General features: G+C 40.8%; 2 protein-coding genes across 4 annotated transcripts; one reads left to right on the forward strand and one right to left on the reverse strand.

The window, feature by feature from the left end:
• The first annotated feature begins 211 nt into the window (after positions 1-211).
• LOC136447376 (transcription factor 21-like) lies at positions 212-7,877 on the forward strand. Its single transcript, XM_066446220.1, has 2 exons — positions 212-1,177; positions 7,633-7,877. The coding sequence occupies exons 1-2, from the start codon at positions 593-595 to the stop codon at positions 7,744-7,746; spliced, it is 699 nt and encodes a 232-aa protein (XP_066302317.1). The 5' UTR covers positions 212-592; the 3' UTR covers positions 7,747-7,877.
• Positions 7,878-10,535: 2,658 nt separating this feature from the next.
• On the reverse strand, positions 10,536-23,750 carry LOC136447307 (uncharacterized protein C10orf67, mitochondrial-like). Of its 3 annotated transcripts, XM_066446059.1 has the most exons (13): positions 23,585-23,749; positions 22,351-22,563; positions 21,455-21,506; positions 21,118-21,192; positions 20,488-20,658; positions 19,876-20,023; positions 19,202-19,260; positions 18,738-18,803; positions 17,174-17,347; positions 16,545-16,636; positions 14,250-14,315; positions 11,994-12,271; positions 10,536-11,511 (listed from the first exon to the last, which is right to left on the reverse strand). In XM_066446059.1, the coding sequence occupies exons 1-13, from the start codon at positions 23,713-23,715 to the stop codon at positions 11,348-11,350; spliced, it is 1,689 nt and encodes a 562-aa protein (XP_066302156.1). In that variant the 5' UTR covers positions 23,716-23,749; the 3' UTR covers positions 10,536-11,347. The 3 variants fall into 3 exon arrangements, with proteins under 3 accessions (XP_066302156.1, XP_066302158.1, XP_066302157.1); XM_066446061.1 differs by lacking the exons at positions 10,536-11,511; positions 11,994-12,271 and adding an exon at positions 12,289-12,414; XM_066446060.1 differs by lacking the exons at positions 10,536-11,511; positions 11,994-12,271 and adding an exon at positions 13,648-13,900 and having other exon boundaries at positions 23,585-23,750.
• Between the last annotated feature and the right edge of the window lie 431 nt (positions 23,751-24,181).

Raw genomic sequence — 24,181 nt, forward strand, 5'->3', positions numbered from 1 at the left:
GCTTAACCAAGGGGTATAACGTTACAATTCCAATTTTTAAAATCTCTACAACGGAATACAATTATATCCCTAACTTATCAGACATAATTCTAAGAAATATCTATATCGTTTAGGGGTTATGTTGATGGATATGCGTTGTGGGTATCTGTATATCTTTAGCACAAGTAGAAATGATGCCCCTTCAAAAAGTAAGTTTTTGGTCTCGCCCATTGTCACCAACCACTTGGCCAGTGGGACACAGGCTTTAACAGGAAGAGGTCCAAAAGTCCCGTAGTCACGATATTCAAAAGGCAACGGTATTTCTTATTTATCGTGACGTTTGTCTTAGAGAGAAGAGCCGTACGTTCTACAGATTTGGAAAAGTGGCCATTTCTGTTAGGGACCCTCTAGCACTTCTGACGTAATTTGTTTGGTCACCGTAGTGTCAACTTTCCGGAAGGGCGTTCTAGATTTGTGAAGTTTTGGACGACAGCGAAGACACGAAAATGGTATCAGAAACGTCCATTCTGAAAGCTTGATACTTCGTGCGTACTGACTATTTTGGAGGCTTGGCTTAAGTTTCTGAAGAGCCGACAAGACGACGAGTGGTGTCATGGCGTACGCAACCACCGACTTCTTCGAAACTGACGGACTGTCATCGCTTCTTCGGCCGGACACCCCAGCGACATCCGCCGACCGAGACGGTTCAGACAGCTCTCCCTCATTCGAAGACTCGGGCCTCAGTAGCAGCGGGAGTCCCGAGAGCTCAGCGTTGCTAAGCGGGGGCAGTCGCCGTCGCCGCCGAAGGAGGAAGCCTCGTCTCACCGGGTTGAGCAAGCAGCGTCAGGCGGCGAACGAACGCGAGAGGGTCCGCATGCAGAATCTCACCGCTGCGCTGGGGACTCTACGGGAACATATCCCTCCACCGGTTGCTCCTCAAGACAAGAGACTCTCAAAAATTGAGACCTTGAAGTTGGCCATTGGGTACATCGACTACTTGGGAAGAGTTCTTGAGGAAACGACGGAGAACGCGGCGTCCCTTCTACCCCCGTCACTGGAAAGTCTGGCCAAAGAAGACGCAGAGTTCGAACTTGACGGAAGTTTTCAGATTAAAGGACAGGACAAAGAGCAGAGGCGTCGAAGGAAGGACAGAAACAAAAGACATTGTGTTACTACTCCCGACTGTCATGCCAAGAAGGTGAGTAAATTTTCCTCTAACGTTACCATCTTTAATATGAATTTCTGTTTCTGTACGAGTAAAGTCTACGTCACACAGTTTTCAGGTGACATGGGCTCTGTCATCTCCTGTTTTGTCGCGTTAAGAACGAAAATGTAAACTGAAAATCAGTGTGACACTATTCAAACATACATACAGCTACGACGTGGCGTTGTAGATATTTTGTTAAACACCTTTGGAGAATAGAGAACGTGATAAATTTGGATAAGTTCACATTTTGAATTTTTTTCAATATCTCAAAAAGTCTACAGTTTGCGGTATTTCGTCAAATGACATAATTTGTGAATTAAAAGTGCGTGGATTTTACGAATGAAATCATGCAAGGAGGCTATAGATCAATTTGCTACTGATCAGGTAAGACGTATACAAATAATCTACCCTTTTTATCTTGATCTTCTCATAATTTCGTATCTGTTCTGGTGATAAGGAAAGCGTGTTCAAGAAAGTAGCTTCAAGCGTTTGTTTTCAGCGTAGTAATTTTGTGTCCGCATGATTTTCGCAGCATGAGGCCAAATCACATGTTTCTATCCAACCATTGAAATGGTTGGTAAAACCTCTCTGACCTCCAAATCTACCTGACATATAATTATCTCGATAAATACTTCCTTGTCCACGGGGGTTTAGTAGTAGCTGTTCAGTGGACCACAACACACAGATCTCTCCAAAGAAAAGGGAAATAATATAAGCGAATACTACTCATTACTAGTATGGTGCTATGGTGGGAATTGTATGCTGTACATCTTATCAAAATATCTGTAACACAAAGCCTCTTCTTTTGTCTCCCATATATATGTTCTAAAATCATGCAAAAACCCCGGTGTGAGGGGATCAAATAAATCTTGTACTCTTCAGTACGAACCTGGTGTGTTATCCATGAGCTAGGCAGTTTACCGGGTTTGCAATATAAACAAAACAATACAAGAAAATCCACTTATCTTTTAAACGAAATGATCAAAATTTCGGGCTGCTTTTTATTGATCGTCATGCTATACTGGTGTTGGTTAATTCAACAAAAGAAAATAAAACTTTTCCAAGAAGTTTCCAGTTTCTACTTGTAGCAACACATATCGGGTGTTGATTATAAGTTTGGTTCCGGCTTGTAAAACTGGCTTGAAACCTAATATTAAAGTGTTTACAGCAAGTGATTAAGAGTCTCATTCGTCAATCACTTATGTGAAAGAAAAAGTACTGAGGTGAGCGCAGTGGCGTAAGCTGAGGAAAGCAGGACCTCGCTACGGCGCGAGTTAGCTGTCACCTCGAAAATTTGAGGACCTCGCCAGTTACTTGATGTCATTTCTCTTATTATCAACAATATACGATCAACGGTGTCTGTAGATGGTTTCACACGGACTTCTGCCGTTCATCAAGTACGCTTTGGTGTCGCATTTTCAAGCAAACGGTTGCAAGGAAGAAGCAAAAACAAATAGTTAGCCTCTTCCAGACTCCATAGGTCGCTGGGAAAATAGTAGAACTTGGCCAAATAGACAGATAACATACCAGAGGAGTTAGCCGACCTATAGGAGTACAGCTTGCGACAAACAGTACTACACGTGACCTATGGAATCTGTTAGAGGCTGCCAAATTGCTAGCCTCAACCAGGCCTTCCTACGGGGTTATGGATCGTAGAATTCGGCATAAAAGAGGAATAATTGGCCAGTAGAATCAGTCCATCGTAAGGTTGATAATTCCCCCGCCTGCAAATATTACCATATGATGGCCAAACCCTTCTGGCAAATATTCTCCTTATAGCCGGCGTAGACATGTAGAGACTACCAAATAGCTGGAACCGTTTACAAAACTACACCAAGAGTCCCCATACCCCGTACAGGTGTGCCATCCCGTGACTACCTGTTGTTTTTGTTTTCATAGTGTGTTTACGTCTTGCCAATGGCGTGTGGACACTTCACCATACCTTGTGTTGACTTTGACACCGAGTGGCGCTCATTAGTATGTGTCTCCACTTGAAGGGTCAACACAAATACGCGGTCAGAACACTTTCGCACGACAACTTACATGGATGCCTATCCAACCACATGCACTCAATATTTTGTAGAGGAATAAGGACCAAAATGCCATGTTTAAATGTCGTAGAAAAGCTAAAAGAACGATAGCATACCTTTGTTTCTTTTTCCAAATTGACATTAGAGGATTATGATGTTATGGCGAGAGAGAGGCACCGGTTCGACACAAAGATAATGTTTGTTTTCTTTGATAATTACCGTACGCCATTTGTAAAAATCCGTACACGTATGAAAGAAACAATCCTAACGGTAAAACTGTTGTAGCACCCTGTATCTAATTATTGTAAAAAGGACCATCTTTTTCCTAAAGATTCCATTCGATTTATCCAGAATATATAAGTATAAAGTCAAGGTTGTTGGAGCGCCGAACCTGGGACATCTATACGCCAGTCACATTGTGCAGCCATGTGTTAGATATTCAGGAGTATGTAAAAGTAACCCTCCATCGCTAAAGAGCCGGTGGTTTGATTTCCAAACGTTTAGGACAAAGAGAGAAAGGCATTTTGACTCTGAAGTCGCCCCCAAGCCTTGCAGGTGCGACTGACTGTTTTTCATGGCCATTGTCTGTGGGTCTGCCCCGCAATATTTACTCTGACATGAGGGTAGAAGGGTCAGTGCGGCTTGTATGCCGCCGGGGATCGCGTTTCTGTGCGCTTGTTACCGTGGAGTAACAACCCGGACCACCTCAAGCAATACTGAAGGACAGTGGTACTCTCCGCTAGCGCTGCAGTCCCATTCGAACGTTTTTGTCAATGAGTGCTAGCAGCTCTCTGATAGATTTTGCGTTCTAACTTAGTCTTCACCAGGCCTACCTTACGATTAAAGGATCTTAAAATAATTCGGCAAAAAGGAATAATTGGCCAATAGAGTCAGTCCACGGCAAGGTTAACAATTCTCCAACGGAAATGCGCCTGCAAATGAAACCCTATGGTGGCCAAACTTCACTGGGAAATCTCTCCCTTTGGCCGGCGTAGGTACTAGTAACGTTAGTAGAGACTAGTTCTAACTTACGGCGTCGTAGGGCATCGTACGATCTCGTAAAATTTCAAGCAGACTGTGCCAGAACCAGCTGCCGGATCAAAGACAGCATTTTTCGTAACAAGACAGCGGAATTCTGTATGACACACGCACAACTATAGCCCAAGCCCTCTAACTCAGAGTACGACGATTATACGACGAAATTATGTGACCGGGCCTTACTACTATGTGCAATCAAAATATTCGGCCTTTTTTTCGTTCATATTTCTGAATACCCCGATATAATACCGCTCCCTCTCCGTTACACTTCGTATATCGCGTTGCCACGTGTAAATATTTCATAGATGTGCCGGGCGTATCTGTTGATACCTGGTGTAGATCTTGATAATGACCACGGGGATAACCTATCGTACGTACGGCAGGTGCAAGCGGATAACTTTTCACACCTTTGTTTCCCGCGCGCCACGAGAAGCCCTGACACCATTGACTCCGCAGGCTTTGGGTCAAATCCGCCGCTTTCAAGAAAAATAAAGATGGTTTCAGGAGCAAGGGAGTCTGTTTTATTTGCATTGTCTCCAGGGGTAACCCTGCTTGCCCTCGTGTTGGGTGACCGTTCAGTGCAGGTGTGGGTACGAAACGCTACTCTGTGTCAGTTTGTATAAGTTATCTTGGCCTTTGACGGCTACGGGTGGGGATGAAAAAGCAGGAATATCACCTTTACCAGGTGCACGTAACCTATAGAATCCCGGCTGTGTTGCCGGGGCCTTCACAGGTCAGCCCTTCGGTACCAGGGCCAACACGCCCCGACGAATTTTTTTCTCAGTCCCCCTCGTGGAAGGCCCTTTAGCACTAAGGCTGTTTATTGTTTCAAGTAGGCAAAAAAAAAATCACCGGGAGGGCTGGGTTAGCCAGGCGGGGATAAAAGCTTACAGTGCCGAGAAACCCACAGCCTACAGCCCAAGGAGGTGACCAGGTTGGATGTTAGGGTTACCTCTAACGATGGGTGGCACACATATCCTGGTTCCAAAACATGTCCGCTCTCGAGTGCCTCTAGACAAATAAACTTGTTCGGAAGTGCCTGCCACTTTAGAAAACATGGACGTGATATCAAATCTACCATCAGAACACTTGTATTTTCCGCTGTGTATGTTTGTTGATTTTTCCCCTCTTTTCCACCAATTTACGACCTCCATTATTCTCTCCTTGAAATTCGCGGTTTCTTCGCTAAACTCTCCGTCCCTTTAATTCTCTTTCCCTCAGCTCTGTTCTTTTACTCTTTTGTGTTCTCGCTTCGTCCTTCTTCCTCTATTCCATGGCTACCCTTCTTCCTATTTCTATCACGTCCACATACCGTTTTCCAATACTACTTCGCAAACACGGTTAAACCCCCATCGGGGGCGGTGTGAGGGGTTACATTAGCCCTTTCGGATGGGGACGTAAAGCCTTACTTGGCTCATTAGTAACGGATTTTCAGCTCGTAACTGGATCAAACCAGTGTTGAAAGGCCTCATCAACGACTAGTTAGACGATATGACTAAGACTGTTGTCTCCGACGAAGTATTAGACGTGTTAACACTGGGAAATAACTGAGATATCAAGGGCTTAGGAACCAGTAGGAAAACAATCTGTAGATAGTAACATCTACCGACAAAATCCCACCAGGGTACATAATTGATATCATAATTCCCCCACCCTGAAAAGATACGCCCAAACAGATCTCCAACCCAACGTCCCCCAGTATAATGCACTACTGTGTATCTAAACTGTGCATACCTGGGAGTGCTACACTAGAGATCTCTCAAACCCACTGTTTTTCAAAGTGGCGGATTTATATAACCCGGCGGATTAATGCAATAAAGGTTACAACCAAAGCCTAGCATAGGATTTCTGGAAGATTCTAAAGAACTCTATAGACCTTGAGAGAAGAAACAATGGTGCTGATTGATTTACACGAATGACCGGACAGTGTTTAGATGTTTGTACTTCTCACTAAGAATTATATCTTAGGGTGTTTAGGTACACACACAGGTGTGAAGCCAGAAGTCTACAAATCCGAGAATCCTTTATAAACGTCAATAACTCATAAAATCTAACGTTTCAGTTCATAGTAACATTTAGATATGGCCATATTTTTGTATGATTATGGCTGTATTTTATACTGCGGTTTTGAGCATTCAAATAACGTTGGCATTGAATAGGTGGGCGTTTACCTGCACAAAGAGGGTTATTTTACATCCCTGTTTTGGTGTTTAAACTTGTCGTAAGGTGTGCGGTATGTACCTGTGTTTAGCCCGCCACACAGGTGCGCCAACTCCAGGTGTGGGCAGGTGTGGGGCGGGGTCTTAAGGGAGCATTCCACTCCAGAAGCGGGTATGATGATTCATCAGAGACTAAATTGTTATATGGTTGAATCCAGTTTGTTTTGTCAAAATTTTCCATAAGTTCAAGCCTGAATGCAGTGCGAACATTATAGCGATCGAGTTCTTGAATCCCCCAGAGGACCCTTCCCACAATGCCAGAGTTCCTTGAAGTAAGTACGCAAATCTCTGAAATCCATGACGCGATAGTCTTTAAACTTTTCGTGTACCTTCTTGAATACATGATAGCCACTCAACTGCTTTCGTTAAGCTACCGTTAAGCTTACGAGTCTACCGTTATAGAGAAATTGTGCCCGACTTTGGCATAGAAGCGGTTCCATATGGAGGTGCATGGATTTAGAAAAGGATTATTGTCGAAAAGATAGCTGAGGTGATTTAGCCGGGTGCATTTGTATTCCGAAAATATAATCTATCAGAAGATAATACGCTTTTGGAGTGGAATGCTCCTTTAAGGACCCAATCCAATAACGCCGCACGAACGGGTGATGACAGTTCGCAGTAAATATTCACATGGTCGTCACAATGTGTGATGTTGTCAAAACCTTTTCTGAACTTTAGACTCAGTTCCAAGTTCGTCTGTGGAAGACCACTTAACTCTAACATTAGGCGCGTTTACCCATTCTCAAGATTTCTCACCTTTTCAATTTTCAAGTCTTTAGCTACATTGTCAATAGTGTTTATCCTGGTGATGTTTATCCCAAAACAGTCAAAGTATGTTGAAAGGTGACGAAGATATCTTTACTCATTCTTTTCTTCCTTCGTTCCTTCCTTTCTTTTTCTTCCTTCATTTCATCTATTTATTTATTTCCTGTCGTTCCTTCTTTCATGACGCTTTCTTTCTTTCTTCCGTTATAAATTTTATTTATTCCCTTCCTTTCTTCCCTCTTTATTTGCTTCCTTTCTTTCTTTTGTACGTCTTCTTTACCTTTCTTCCTTTACTTCTTCCTTGCATTTCTTACCTTTTTTCTTCCCTTCTTTCATATTCTCATCTGTTTTTGGTGAAGTATATTTGATCGTGTGATATTTCTGCCCCTTTCAGAGTCAGCAAAGGAAACCAGAGCCCAGACCCACAGCTGCTAAGTTACACCCCAGACCATCCTGCAGTCCCGAGCCAGAAAGTTACAACGGGGTGTCAGTCAAACTGGAAACATGACGACGCTGAAATATGTGTGACCTGTGAACACTTTTTTCTTCTTCTCAGAATTGGACTCTTTGTACAATAGCATTGCGTTTATATGATGTTGCTTACTTTCCAACGTTAGGCCATGTTGATTCGATTATGTGGAAGACGATATCCACGTGCGTATCACTTTTCGTCCGTTCCCCCCCCCCCAAAAAAAAATTAACCATACTGTAAATCGCACAGAGCAGCTGAAAAATGAGCAAATATATGCCGTTGATTGCAAAAGATCTAGAAATATTTCGGAAAACGGATAATAATATCGTAGAATCGAGTCAACTCCAAAGTCAAAGTAGAAGATGCGAAAGAACAGAGATGAAGAATCTAGTATTCGGTATACCATACTACTCTGTATGCTTAGTCATTTGTTCAACCTTCCTGACCAAAAAGATTTCATAATGAATGCAACTTTTGTTGCCAAACTTTTTTTTTATTCGCACGCTCGCGCCAGTTTTGGGCTCCTAAAGGATGTCATCCGTATTATCAAATCATCATGGCCTACACGTGTAAGCAAGTTCGAAAGACACTATCAAATGTATGTATGTAGGAGTTCTTTTAAGCTCTTCTGATTACTTTAAAGTGCCGTGGATGTGCTGTGTGCAATTCTGATCCAACCATCAATCCAACCAAAAGATGCCATGAAGAAAAAATGCCCCCGCCACTAAGGCGTCACCAAAAATATGTTCCAACAGTAGATATGGACATTTTGTGAAGTTTGTGTTAGAGTTGTTCTTACTGCTCGTCATGTTAAACATGTTGACGTGTTTCGGGGCGAGAAAGTATCACGATATTGCAAAACGTTTGGTAATATAAAAGCATATTGGATTTTGTTGCATCATGACACTGTTCTGTTCTATTTAGTTATTACCATTGTTACTGTTCCAGTTTTTGCTTGTTTGTGATATTGTTCTATATCTAGCTTGTATAACAGGAAAACATTAAAAGTTCTTATATATTGTTCCTACCCAGTCTATGTAGCTACATTTCTTTGGAATATGATATAAGTTGTGTGCGGAGCACGTAGATATTTCGATCTTTTCTTTCCCGGCCAAAGAAAGCAAGAAGGAAGATCAGAATGGCTTGCTTAAGAGACAGTGAAGTCATTAAGATTGATTCATCGTAAAGGCTATCTTTTACCAAGACAGGTACAAAGAATTATGGCCATTAGCGGAAGAGAACACGCGTGTGGGCGGTTGTCCCCCGTCCCCGTTTGCACAAGACCCTTCCGCGAGCTAGCAAAGTTGAAGATATAATTTGCCTGGGGGTTTTGCCGACTATGGGAGTTTCCACCACCTCGAAAATCTTTTGGCCGATTTCTTGTATTTTCCCATAGAAAGGTCTGGTGTAGACTCTGGTGTTTGTGTACGTGCCGCCCCATGAGGAGCACGGCTGGGTCATCTCTCCCCTGGCCCGGTGACAACCTGTACAGTGAGCTCATACACCTGGCGGGGCGGATTTAGGGACGCCATCACGGGAACGAACTGAGGGAAGAAGACTGTCACCAATAGTGCTGTGTACCTAAACTCATGTTCAGGTTTAGGTCCGGATTCAAATCCAGGGGTCCAGGTTCAGACTTATATTAAGTCTCCAGGAGTTGGAAAAAGTGCACAAAGCGACCTAAAGCCATCCATCTGCTTGAAGATCACTGCCACCAGTGGTGCAGTGAACTTGACAAGTTGTTCAAGTTCACACGATAATCTCAGGTTTTCCTCACACCGGAACGGATCCCTCCCGTGTAAGCTGCTAAGTCTCTGTTAGCTTACATAGTAAATAGGCGTTAAACCACTACAGCACTATGATGAGAAGTCAAATTCAGTGTGGCAATACCTAACGACATCATGTTCACATGACCCCATAACTATTGACGACGTCATGAAAATTTGCATAAAATATCGTCTTGCACCTACACTCATGTTCTTTTTGCTTTGCCATTCCCCTTTACAAATTGATACAACATTTTACTTAAACTCACGCAGCTTTGAAAAAACAAATCATGTATTCAACAAGAGCTATCTACCACTCAAAAGTCATGACCATAGCATGTCCAGAACACAATATATCAAAGCCGGAAGTTTCACTGCAGTACCACAGCAAGCCGCTAGGGGGCCAAGAATCTAATCATTCCGAGGTGTCACAAAGACCTACCAAATATCAAGACAATCCATCCAGGCATTCTTGACTTATCGTGTACACGGAAGGACACACACACACACACACATCAACAATGACGAAAACATAACCATCTCGGCGAAGATAATTATCCAAAAGTTCTTGAGACAATCCCTGATTAAAGGCTGTCTGTACCTTGCCCAAAGCCAGGTGTATCATGTTTATGAGCGGGAAGTGAACCCATGTTGCCTGGTCCCATCTGTCCCTGTTCTGTACTGACAGTGTGCCATCCTGAGTCTCCACTCCAAACAAACTCACTGTCAACGGCTGTACACAGGGGACATGCTACAGCAACGCTGTTCACAACGACACTTCTTCATTCAAGTTTTCCCCTTTTTTGTGTGAGTTATGTTACAGGGTTTTATCATGTACCCTCCATTAACTGTCTTACATAAATCCGCCACTTTGAAAAACAGAGGGTTTGAGAGATCTCTAGTGAAGCACCCCCCAGGTATGCACAGTTAAATATACAGGAGTGCATAATACTGGGAGAAAGTGGCAATCTGGAATATAATCAGAAAATTCTATTTTGTAAACACCAACAAATTATCTTACAAATTCTGCAGAAAACAAGTATGACTTTTCACCAAATGTGGTTTCTTTCTACTTCTTTATTTACAGTATGTACAATGTACACATCACAAACTGTACATTATGAAGACACATCAAAAGATGAAGCCCACTGTTTTCACATTGGCACCTGTCAATACAAGCTTAAATGCAGAGGTGGGGGGAAGTGTTTAGTCTTTGAAAAGTTTTTAATTGAAATAGTGACAAGACATGTTGCTCTTTAGTAGCTACCAGTTGGTCTTTGTCAGTAACAAAACTGGGTTAAACTGACACATGGTACATGTTGTGTGAGACTCCTGACACTAGTGAAAAGTGATCTTATCCACCTTTCATTTGTGACATCAGAGCCAGTCTCATTTCAGGGAGGTATGAAGACCAAGAAATGAATCCCCTCCTCAGTATTACATGTAACATTGAAAGGTGCATCATTTACATAGTTACACACAAACAATGCTACTGGAGTCTTCAATAATATCATACACACACATGTATGGCTTGAAGATATATATATATATATATATAAAACTGGACAAAGTAAACGCATTCAGGGGAAGCATATTTACAAATTACAGATTGAAGATAGCCAGGTCTTTATCATTTTGTGAGTAGGAGATCTAATCTCCAAGCAGATCTATCGGTGGCAAGGCAGTGTCAAAAGGGCCAACCAGTATCGAAAACCACTGGTGGCTTTGGATACTATTACTAGTTGGCCCTGCTTGGCTTTTGATACTGTACTAGTTGGCCCTTTTGATACTGCCTTGCCAATGATGCTTGGAGATTATAATAGACATACAGGTGTGAAGAAGATAACGAGTTTGTTGAGTTCGACCAATCATTAGACAGGCTCTGCTGAGGGTAGCACCACCACGTGACTGGAGGTCGTAGGTCGACTGGCCATCTCCTGGACGCTGCACTGTGAGGGGGCCCGAGGGGGTGGGGAGGGCAGGGGGAGAACCCCACCCATGTCCACTTCTTCGTCTGAACCAACCACATCTGACTCTGTAAGAAAGGAGGAAGAAAGTTGTAAGGTTGTCAAAATGATTGTCTTCTTTGATGCCAACTGCTGTGTATGATTTGATTGCCAAGATGCAAGCCTGGTTAGGCCAATGTTCTCTAATGCTCAAAGCCCTATACCCACCTGAGGAAACAGAAATTTCAATGTGAAATGCACCAGACGTTTGGCATTCTCAGACAAAAAGATGTAAGAACATGAACTGGTATCCAAATTTTCGACAGCGGCACACACGAAATGTATTCTAAATATTCTATTGAAGCCCATGTAATAAAAGTAGAAGCATATGATAACCTGATTATTACCCGGTCCAGAACACCCGTATCAAACGTTTTCACGGCCCAGGTATGACATTAAGTAAAATATCAACCAGTTCGGAACATCCATATTGAAAATCATCACGGCCCAATTATGACATATAATGATGACATAATAGTCTTGCACTTGGTCAGTTTGTAGTTGAGGTTACCTGCAGTAGAGAAGACCTCGGTGCCCCTCCCACTGGGCGCAGAGTTGGTGTGTTTCTCCAGCCTCTCCAGTTCACGTTCTCTCCGGTTGTTCGTCCGACTCGCCGAGCGAGACTTCTGAATCCGCGGGAGCGGAGCGGGCTGTTTCCTGGGCCCCTGTTGGCTGGGAGGCGTGGATGTGGGCACGTCCGTGTTGTAAGCGATGGTGGCATGGTGCAGTGTGGCCGCCTGCTTCTGTAGCGTCTGTCGGATGTAACTCTCATCTTTCAGAGCATGCAGACTGTATAGAAGAAGCAAGGAAAATCATTACAAATATGCAAAACTTTCTCTTAGAGTCAGGCCTGCTTAGAGTCAGTATAGTTTTTCTTCCATTGCTTCTGTAGCGTCTGTCTTATGTAACTCTCATCTTTCAGAGCATGCAGACTGTATGGAGGAAGTAAGAAAATTAATTAGAAATATGCAAAACTCTCTCTTAGAGTCAGGCCTGCTTAGAGTCAGTATAGTTTTTCTTCCATTGCTTCTGTAGCGTCTGTCTTATGTAACTCTCATCTTTCAGAGTATGCAGACTGTATGGAATAAGCAAGGAAAATCATTTAAAATATGCAAAACTCTCTATCAGAGTCAGTATAGTTTCTTCCAATGCTTCTTCAGAAACTGTCTTACGTAACTCTCATTTTTCAGAGCATGGAGACTGTATAGAAGAAGAAAGAAAAATCATCAACATCGGAAGCTGAAAAAAATACGCAAAACTCTCTTTTTGAGTCAGTATAGTTTCTTCCATTGGATAAACATGCTTATGAGTAACCTGCAATTTGAAAAGAAACTGCTAGGGAGCCCAAAATGTAGTGAGGTCATTTCTTTTTCAGGCTAAGGCCTATCTACAAGCATGAACGTTTCATCTGCTCACAACTTTTTAAAACAATCCTGTAAGCAGAAAAACAGACAAACAAACAAGCAAATAAACAAACAATTGTAGAATGTCTCTTGATTTATCTCATTGACATTAGTATAGAGATCATGTTAAGACACTTACTTTGCTTTCTAGTTGATCCAGTTAGAAAAGTGATTGAGTGAACGAGAGGGACAAGTCAGAATTGCACATAGCAAGACAATCGTTAGAAATACAGTAGACTATGGAAAATCTAATTACTGCAAAGTGAAAGGTAGTATGTAAAAAATAACTGCAGGGACACTATCTATGCCATCAGAGGATTTACACTGTGAAGAGTAGACATTGCAGGTAAAGCTGTGAACGTCCTAAGACATACATATGCACAGAATCTGATATTGCTATGACAACCCTGATTAAAAGAGAAGAGAGATCAAAACAGGAAGTTCAGTTGCAGTACCGTAAAAAGCTGCTAGGGGACCCAAAATCTAATTATTTCTAGGTCTCATCAAGACCTATACACAACTACAAAACATCAAGACCACCCATCCATGCATTCTTGAGTTATGCTGTTCATCCACATACATACACAGAAACATACCCACCCACCCACAAACGCTACTGAAAACATAACCTTCTTGGCAAAGGTAATATATCAGTAGAGAATATTAGAAGTACCAAAGATGAAGCAGTTGCAAGAAAATGCATATTTACTTTACTTCAAGTTCAATGCACAACTATTCTGTACACCAGGAGTCACCGAATTTCACCAGAAATATGCCCCTTGACTCACTTTCTTTTCTGCAAAGTAAAATGCCATGCAAGCAGAAGGCAGCAATTTCATGCAACAAGTTAGTCTTTCACACTGTGATTGATAACAGACAATATTCCACCAGCTTTCAAAAAACATTTAAAAGCTGTCGTCAGAGAGAAGCAAAATTCAAGTCACAGTGGATAAGGTCCCATTCCATACATGGTTTTAATGTTAAGTACTTACTCTTGCCTCCCTTAGGCTTGGAACTATGCAAGGATAGGACAGAAAGAGAGAGAGAGAGAACAGGTAGACATGTTGTTAGGTAAGTCAGTGACTTGCACACAAAGAAATTAGATTACCGGTAGTGAGTGAGATCTGTCCATCACTGATGATTTTGTCACTGATGACTAGAACGTAGTACAGCAATGTCAGGAATACATATGTTTAAAAAGATGAACTGTCTTAACAGATTGCATGTATAAGGACCATACTGTTATTACATGTACCATTAAAAAATGAGCAAGGTCAACAAAAAAATTTCTTAAAACATTGTGTGTGCTGTTTTGTCTCATCAAAGTTTTTTTTTCTCAAGACCTTCGTAGGTTCTAGACTCACCTCTGCTTGAGGATAGCAAACTTCTTCTCCCAAGTACGATTGGTCCTGTCCAGGTCCTTTCTCAATCTTTGGAAGAAGGAAGAATTAAGAAGACAATGATAGATTTACATCTTGATATTGGAAGTCAAGAAAGTAAAAAATCATGTTTTAATAAATTTTTGGTCAAGATTTTCCCATCAAATATCGTACAAATAAAATCATAACTTGTTGTGTTATTCTGTCAAGAAACAAAAAACAACAACAACTAGAGTTCCACGACCTCATACCTTCGCCGACTGATGTTAGCCTTTTCGAGTGAATGCTTATCACTCAGTATGTAAATAAGGTCCTCGATTGCATGAATTTCAAGTGATCCTTTTCTCTACACAAAACACAGCATTAAAGTAAAATCTTAGAAAAGAGGGCCATTGTAGCATTTCCTCATATATCATGTAAATGAGGCCATCATGATTTATGTCTGATAACGTCCACATTTGATTATCTCCCAAACGCCACAAGAATGAAATCCCATCATTTACCACTCTGGAATTATAGTATTTTGTCATAAATTATGCAAATTAGGTATTCGTTTTCATAATTGATATCAATCAATATTCCTCTCTTTCTCAGTTACATGTCACGTGTTTGACTACAATGGAATGCAAGGGTTTGTATACTTTTTCACATCACAGATCCTGATTTGCTAATTCTTATACGATCATGTAAATCATCACTTAAACTATGTACATCCCAACAAATCATGACGATCCGTCATCACCTTCTTGAGTTACTAGTATTCTCTTTCAAAGTTTAAAACAAACCCATACCTATACCTACACGAGTTCTCCCAAGAGTTATAAAAATAATCACTGTAAGAATATTTTTGCTTAATTGGTATCATAACTTTTTTCTTTACTACAGAAAATAAGGCAATTTGTTGGCAATGTATTTGCTTCAATTATGCCCTTATTTTCATAGTCGACATATCAATCAGTTTTTATCAAACCTACACCTTCCAACAGGGAGAGCGTTAGATCGTAAATGCCCGTGTGACCTCCCTGACCCCAAAACAGAGCCCTGCACCAGACAAGTAAAGTATCACATGTGTCCTCCAGGGACGTCTCACAGGGAGCCTGCGCTGGTCAACTAGGTCACCTGTCAGTGCAATTTAACCTGAATGTATAGACTTAAAAATAGCAAATAGAAAGGGAATTGTAGACATTTCCTTATAAATTATGTTAATGAGGCCTTGTCATGCATGATTTTTGTCTGATATTGTTCACCTTTACTTAGCTTCCTAATGATACAAGAATGAAATTCCAATCATTTACTATTGTAGTATTTTCAATTAGTATTTTCTCATTAATTATGCAAAATAGGTAGCTATTAGCATTATTGGTATCTATCGATACCTCTCTCTTTTTCAGCTATATATGTCACATGTTTGAGAGTCCTATTTTGAAAGGCAGCAGATTTATAAACTTTCCTTTCTAATTATGCAAATTAGCTCCTGATTTGCATAATGAATATTCAATTATGTTAATCATTGCTCGAGCTATCTACATACCATAAATCAAGATGATCCGTTGACCATAAGTCTAGTTATTCATGTCCAAAGGTCAAAACAAATAAATTAAAAACACCCGCTGCAGCTCCTAACAAGCCGCTAGAGGGCCCAAACGTGCACAACTTACTTCATGTGGCATGGACTATCTACCACACAAAAATCATGACCGTAGCACTTGCAGAAAATTCGACCTCAAACTTTGAAGCTACACTGCAGTACCCAAAGTACCCGCTAGGAGGCCCATCATCGAACTTGACCTTCCCCTATAATAAATCTACCTATTCACTAAATATCATGCACAACCATCAACAGCTTCTCGAGTTATCCTGTCAACAAACAAATACGCATACATAAACAGCCCACTGCAGTACCGCAGGAAAATGCCAGGTGACCCATTTTTGAACTTGAGCTTCGTTTTTACAATCTCTACGTACCCACCAAAAATCATGCAGATCCATCATCAATACGTCGAGTTATGTTGTCAACATACAAACACACTAACAAAAAAAGTCCACTGGAGCACTTTAGGAAAACGCCAGGTTAACCATTTTCGAACTTGACCTTCGTTTTCACAACCGCCACTTACCTACCAAAAATCAGCAAGATCCGTCAAAGTTCTCTCGACTTATGATCTCGACATACATACGGACCCACTTTACAGCTGGCGTAACCGATAACATAACCTTACCGCGAATGCATACATTCCCGGCGAAGGTAACAAGTAAACAAACAAGAATCAGGGAAGTCACCTGGCTATCTCCTCAGCCTGTTTTATCTCCACTTTCTTCAGTCTCTTTACCTCTTCCTCAGCGTTACTGTTTGTTGCCACCGATGCCTCTTGCTGTAGGAGTAAGAACAGTAAAACATCCACATCAAAACTTGTTGTGTTGGCTTTTTCATTCTCTAAGTAATGGTATTGTCCTCTGACTGTCAACAGTTTTTCAAGTTTAGGCCATGTTGATTTGATCCTCTGGGGACCCCAAAACTGATGCGAGCGTGCGAATGAAAAAAAGAAATTTGGCACAAAAAAGTTGCTTTCATTATGAAATCTACTTGGTCATCAGGAAGGATGAACAAAACTAAACACACAGAGTATGGTATACCGAATATGGTGTATCTTCATTTTTGTTATTTCACATCTTCTTCTTTGATGTTAGAATTGACTCTGACATTCTATGACATTTGTATCCATTTTCTGAAACGTACATGTATTTCTCTTCAATTTACAGCATATCTTTTATTGCATTGTAAGATTTACAGTATGGTCCAAAACTTTTTTTTGGTGGAAAGGGACGAAAATTGATGCGTGCAAGGATGTCATCCATTATGATCAAATCAACATGGCCTTAGATAAGGGAAAAACAACAACATAAATTACCCTGGCCATGAGCTCCTGTTGTCTCCTCTTCTGAGCCTCCATCTCCCTCTGTCGTTGTTTCTCAGCCTCCTCCGCTTCCTTAGCCAGCTGCTGCGCCTGGGACAGGGCCGAGGACTTGGCACTCCTCACCTGCTCCTGCATCTGCCTCTCCAGGTCCAGCCGCTGCTTCTCCAGCTGCGAAGGAGGGGAAAGAACGTACAAAAATGTACTGTCAATTCGGGTGACTTATGTTGATTTTGCGGATGGGGGGCAGTCAAACTTGGTTGGGCAACCACCTGGCGCAGGCGACCACCTCCAGACACAAGCCACATTAATACAGTCCAATTTTACATAGTTTAACTGTCCCCAGCAACCATTTATTTTTCCTCAGTTCCTTGAGTGGTTGCTGAGTCCAGGTTTGATTGTATAATCAAAGGGAGTAAGTAAAAAGGAGTTGTATGAGTTATTCATAGTTTGCAGTGGGCACACTGACACTGCATTATTGACGGGGAATCTGTATTGTTTGGTGTTGTGATGATTTTGCAGTACAGGGGTAGGTCACTGCAAAAACCACAAACAATAAACAAACAAAGCAAATATATCATGATTTAAAGTCCTTATTTACAGGCTTGCTGGATGACTCACTTCTAGACTTTGCCGAAGATTGAAAATTTGATATAAAAATTGGCATGTAGTTGAAGTTCTTAGGTGGAAACTCAAAAGAGATCTAGTTGTGCTTTTTTGTTTCCAAGCTGACAAAAAAGCGAAGTACCCTTCATAGCTGTGGTAGAAAACGTGTGTCAGTTTGTGAAATCTAGGTGCGGATTTTTCATACTTGCACAAACACCTCAGTAGTGATGCACTCTTCAGAATGTGAAGGTTGTGAATAGTCAGGTGTTGAATTGTGTGCTACATTTACTTCAATCCTACCTCTCCTTCATGACTCTCTTTTTTGACCAGTGTTGTTGACTTTGAACAGAAGTCACAGTTGTATAGTTAGGACTTGATTATACATGTACCTTGTGGGTATGTATAATGTTTAGAAAAAACATACAGTTCTTAGTCGCCAATGTGCATATCGGTACATTGGTGCACCAAATCCGTGCATGTTTTTGGCACACTTAACTCAATTCGGTGTCGGTGTGGAGTGATGCCCACCGAGCCTCTTTGGCTAAATCTGTCTAAAAGTGTGCCAAAAATACACATCTACACATTTGCCACCAAGAACCGTACAATTTTTAAAAATTGTTTTAAAGAAAAATTAGGCAAGAGGCAGTTCACAACACTGCATGGTAGGAATATCATGTAAAGTGCCTTTCCCATGGGCACAACATCGGGGCAACATTGAGTATTGAACCCGGAATCCATTGGTTCTAAGCCCAATGCTCTATTACTGTACTGTTTCGCCACACCGACACCAGTGTATAATGTTAAGAGCTAAATGTAAAGATGTAAATACAGTATTTGTATATGCATACTTCTTGGTTACATTGCAAGAGGTTGTCACATTGCTGCACATACCCAGAGGTTTTGAAAACATTGAGCTGCAAAGGGCCAATGGTTCGCAAGACAATTTAGAACTTACCACTCTACGATTGGTGGCCTTGTCTGACTCTAACTGCGCCCTCAACTCTTCAATCTGCTGCTTCAACTGCAAAAGAACAAAGGCAATGACCTCAATTAATGCATTTTGATATCAGTGTGCAAAGTTTTACCAATAGCGACATGCAACAGTCATTACACCACACACCAGCACCCTCTAGAGACAAGCTGCAGTACTGCACCTACACAATCAGGTCCAGCAAGTATGTGAAACATTCCTAATTGGCTGATTTGAAGTCTAGGGAATGGGAGGGGACCTTTTGGTCACATACACAACATACCTGTCTGTCTTCAGTATCTACAGATATCAATCAAAGCTGATACTAAAGCCAAGTGGGACAGTGAGCCGAGAATCCTCAAAAGTACAGATAATCTGCTTGGTGGTTGAATGACAACATGTTGTTTACATGTTGTATGCGTGTAAGGCATTTAGATAGACAGCCTTACCTCCTCCTGCACAGACTTTTCCTTCTCCAGCTTATCCTGTTGAAGGCTGATCTCAGCATCTGAGGGACAAGATAAAATCTTATAAGATCTAGGTCTTTTTGAAGAGTTGTGCTAACCTATTATAGCTGTCGAGTCTATTCGTCCTCTTATGTAAATAGCGTAAATCTTTGCAAGAGGATGAGTAGACTTGGTTGCTGTAATAGGTTCAGACACTTGGATCAAAGTTTCAAATCCCTGTTTGATCCCCGTTACCATTTAGTTACAGAGGACTGTTGCTGCCAATCAAATCTCTCGCTTTCACTTCAGGCGAACTATCATCAAGTGATCATCTATTGACAGGTGCCGGACTACTCTGGCAGAAAACGATTTGAGGAGTGAAGTGGGGATGGACTAGGATAGATTCCAGGGTAATTCATACAGTCCTTAAAAAATTAATTAGTGTAAATCTTCGCAGTGAACTTTCTTGAAACTTTTATTTTGGGATTTGAAACTTTCATTATTTGAGTTTTTGTGGTGACCTCTCCATCGTGAATGTGTGTCCCATGTATGACTACTGTATTGTAGAATTGTTTTAACTGCTAATCTAAAACACTGTTACAACCTTTCCATTTCTTCTGCAATGTAAAATCACCCCAAAAGTCAATGAATTTACAGAACTAGATAACAGCTCTTACTGAGGTTGTCTATCTGGTCATCCCTGGACTCAAGAGTGTCTTGCAGGTCGTCGACCTTGTCCTGCAACTTGGCGATGTCCAGTTTCAGCTCCTCCACCTGTTGTTCATTCCCATCTGACTTGGAGGCCTCTGAATCCTCATAATTAAACTGTAGGAAGGAAATGAAACAGCCATAAGTACAGTGAATGAATATCACCAAAAATTGTTCTCTTTGCAGACATTATAATATGAAAATGAGTTTACAATCCATGTTTCAGTTATTAACATGCACACAAACATATATGTAAGGACATTAGATAGATCAGGTAAGAATAATAATTCTATTTTGTTAGGATGTTAGGAGATTCTCTTTCACTCCTCTATAATGTTACCTTTTATATATATATATATTAGTTTTATCCCCTCCACCAAACACTCCTCACTCACCACAAACACCAAAAATAGACGAAATAATGAAGAAAATATGCTGAAAAGGGGTTGTACATGTCAGTACCTGTCATTCACATTAAGATTTATTCCCAAGAATAATTTCAATTTTTGCGCCAAAATCTTACATAGTGTGCCTTTAAGTGAAGGCAGAAGAGAGAATTCAATTTCTAGGGGTGTTCTCACCACTTTCACGTCAGCATTTTCCTGATACTCCTTGAGTTGCATCTGCAGCATCTGGATGATGGACTCGTTCCTCTGGATCTGCGCCTGAAGTTCCTTGTACTTCTCTGACATTGCGTTCTTCCCCTTGGACTGCTTGGCATGCTCTAAGTTCAGTTTGCTACTGTAGTAATGCTGAAATATAATTTGCATAAAACATGCATAAAATTTGCATAGAATTGTGAGTCATTAACTTTTGGCATTCCTCCCCTTGGATTGCTTGGCATGCTCCAGGTTCAGTTTGCTACTGTAGTGATGCTGTAATATAATTTGCATAAGATTTGCATAAACCTTGCATAACATTTACATAAAGTTATGAGTCATCAACGTAAAGTGAATCAGACTAAGTCTGTCCTACAAGATTCAGAGCAACAGGTGTCAATTTTTAACCTTCTTCCTGCTGTTCATTTAATTAACTCTAACCAATAGGAAATTGGGTGCCAAACGGCTACTTCAGAAGAAAGTGTGTGGATGGCTTTACTATTCTAGTATGTAACAATCTTTTTCTTCACATTAATTACACTCCTTTAGTAGAAGACTAAATGAGCAATAAAAATTCTAGAGCATTGTCAGAAGTCTAGGCATTAACCATACCTTGTACTGGTTGGCTATCTTGACCATGGCATCAGCAAGTTGCTGCCTGAAGCTCTTCCTTACAACCTGCATTTTCTGCAAAAACACACAAAAAAGGATTAGTCAAAACTCTTAACCATGTATCTATTAATGTGTCAGCAACAACAAAGCAAAAAAGAATTGTGTCAGGCCATTCAAAACTCGCATAATTACCTAAACTGACCCAAACGTGCAGGGCAATATTCAAGATGTTTCTACTGTATGAATCCTGCAATTCACCATTTGTTCACTAGAGGTCTCTCTAACTGCTATAACCAAATTTAAAGATGATGAATCTAAAACATGTACTAGTACTTACATCTAGATGAATCTTTTCCAGGTCCTCCAATTTGTCATTGACCCTACAATACCTGCCGCACAAAGAGGGACATTCAAACGTTAAGTGGTGGTCTTCACCATGAAATTCTCATGAACAGCACATCAATAATGAATAGGCACTAATGGACTGCCCATTGCCATAATAAAACTTTCATGTAGATTAAATTACAGAGGTCAAGCGAAGTCAATGGGTAATTTCCTGATCTTTGAAGTGGTTTGTGGACACACTTTACTTAACGTACCAACCCGGGTACTTTTTACTCTGATAGCAAATTATCTTGTAAAAATTCATGACTTTTGGAAAAGAACAAAATGTAGGTGCTGCATTTTTTCAGGTGGAATTAATCATAGCACAGACAATACTTTTCTATGTGTACAGTATTAGGGATTGCTACATCTTTAAATTTTAAGTTTAAATGCAATCCAATTTGCTAATAGGGCCAAAAGAAAATTACCATACTACTAAATGTTTCTCTATAATATACGTACAGATAAAGCATTCAGATCAGTGATTTTACAGGATTTTCGACGTCTTTCTAGTGATCCATGTTTTTATTTCTTCACCTCCCTCCTCAGATACATGTACCTCAAATGCATGCATAAAGAGCTCTGATTTGAACCCTGCATCTGCTTGAATATGCATTTCTCCAGTGCACTTGGAAAGTTTTATGAACATTCCTGACTGACTGAAGACGAAGCATTACGCTTTTTCGCTAGCTATTTCTGCAATGCGGCTTCACTATGGCTTGCATACTTTTGGCCAAGCACACCGGGTCACCCCTACTATTTTCAATAAGTGTGTTGGGTTCTTTTACAATAGTGTCACTACGCAAATTAGAGATGATTCTATTTGTTCCAGATGGTTGTGAAACTTACAAATCCAGGGCCTTAGCCTGTAACTTTGCCTCGTAGTCCGCCTGTAGAACCTGCTTGCTGAAGTGCAGATCCTTCCTGAGGGCGCGTGCATCCTGCACCAGGTTGTTTAACACCTCCGTCATACGCTTCAGCCCAACGATCTCCGAGTGTTCCGTCTGACACGAGCGGTCCTGGCTGAAGAACCCCACCCTCATCTGGTCTGCTATGGAAGGGCTGGAGACAATGAAAAACAAAAGTAAATTTTGAGAGATATCAAGACCTTCTGTAATCAGACATTTCACCGTCACTGGTTTGTACAAACCACTGTTTGTAGCTAAATTTCTGATACTGTGTATAAATGCAGAAATGAACCTGGTGGTCTTATGTTTGCTGTTTTTGCGGTAAGCTCTTTGCCGCGAACTTAAAACCACCATGAATTTTTTGGCCCTCCAACCCCCCTGTCTATTATTGTCTCAAACGAGAACTTAAAACCACCGCGTCAGATTTAGTATTGGAGTTGGACTTCTGCTTCACAGTAAAATGTCCTGATGAAGAAACATCTTGTCAGTGGAATGTTTAGAAACCTTTTGAGATAACGTATAACATGTATAATGTGGGAAGCACAAACCTACTTGAACTAACACTTACCGGTACCAGTCCGCAGTATATACAACATGTGAAAGATGGGACAACAAAAACATGGCAGGAAAAATTATCAATGAATTCATTGATGTGGACTCTATATTTTGTTTGTTGCCCATATTTGATAAATCTAATCGGCAATTGACATTGATCTTTTTGGTGCATTTATTGGATTTACTAGCTGACCCAATTGCACAATCATGCAGAAACATGTAATGCGATAACGTTTTTTCGATTTTTGACAAGAATTAAGACGGATCGTCGAGTTAAGGATGCTTCCGGAATGAGGTCACCACCAGTCAAATATGGTCCCTAAAACACGTTTGTTTACAAATTCAAACAACAACAAATTATTGATAAACAGTAAATACGTTGGTGAACATCAAATCTAAACACGAAAACTAAAATTTCTTGGAAAGGAATGAAACATAACATATATATATAAATATCATAGGATGCAACATGGACAAGAAAATACAATTTATGTTGCAAAAAGATGAAATACGTCAAATAATAACAAATCTGACACAAAAGGTCTTAACTGAGATTCGTAACTTCGACTCTCTAAACGACATTATATTCAAAGCCTATGGACATGAATTAAGCTCAATACCCGAGAAAGTCATCGTCGTCACTGTCTCCTGCCTGTAACGCCAGAAACTCGTCTTGCATCGCCCGTCTGGCCTGAGAAACAGGCATTTTTCCGCGAGAACTCGGTCTTTTTTCCAACAAGGCGACCGCCATCTTGGTTGCTAACAAACTAACTGGGACAGAAACTAGCCTACAATTTGTAACAAGATAACCGGTGTTGAGTTCTTCAAAGTCGATATTCCCTAAGTAGGCCAATCATCTGAGATTACTATAGAAATTAATAATTCAATAATATAGATTGAGAACTTTAGGAAGTGGTGTGGATTTTCTTGTGAACTGAGTGGTTTGAATTATTTATCTCTTGCGTGCGTTCATACGGTACTTTGCGTTACAAATAAGAAGCCTGATTAGCAATGGCATCCAAACACAACAAAGCCACAATAACACTAGTATTCTTCGTTTGATCCATATCCAACAGTTTGACACCTAAATGTTTTATTAAATATACCTTTAAAACAGTTTATGAACTGACATGGATCTTGTGTATATTTCTTATTAAGTTTCGGCTTTTCCAATATATTTATTTCGCTTGGTTGCCATGATGAAAACACAGAACGCA

Source organism: Branchiostoma lanceolatum, chromosome 13 (assembly GCF_035083965.1).
Source record: "Branchiostoma lanceolatum isolate klBraLanc5 chromosome 13, klBraLanc5.hap2, whole genome shotgun sequence".
Classification (NCBI taxonomy): domain Eukaryota; kingdom Metazoa; phylum Chordata; class Leptocardii; order Amphioxiformes; family Branchiostomatidae; genus Branchiostoma; species Branchiostoma lanceolatum.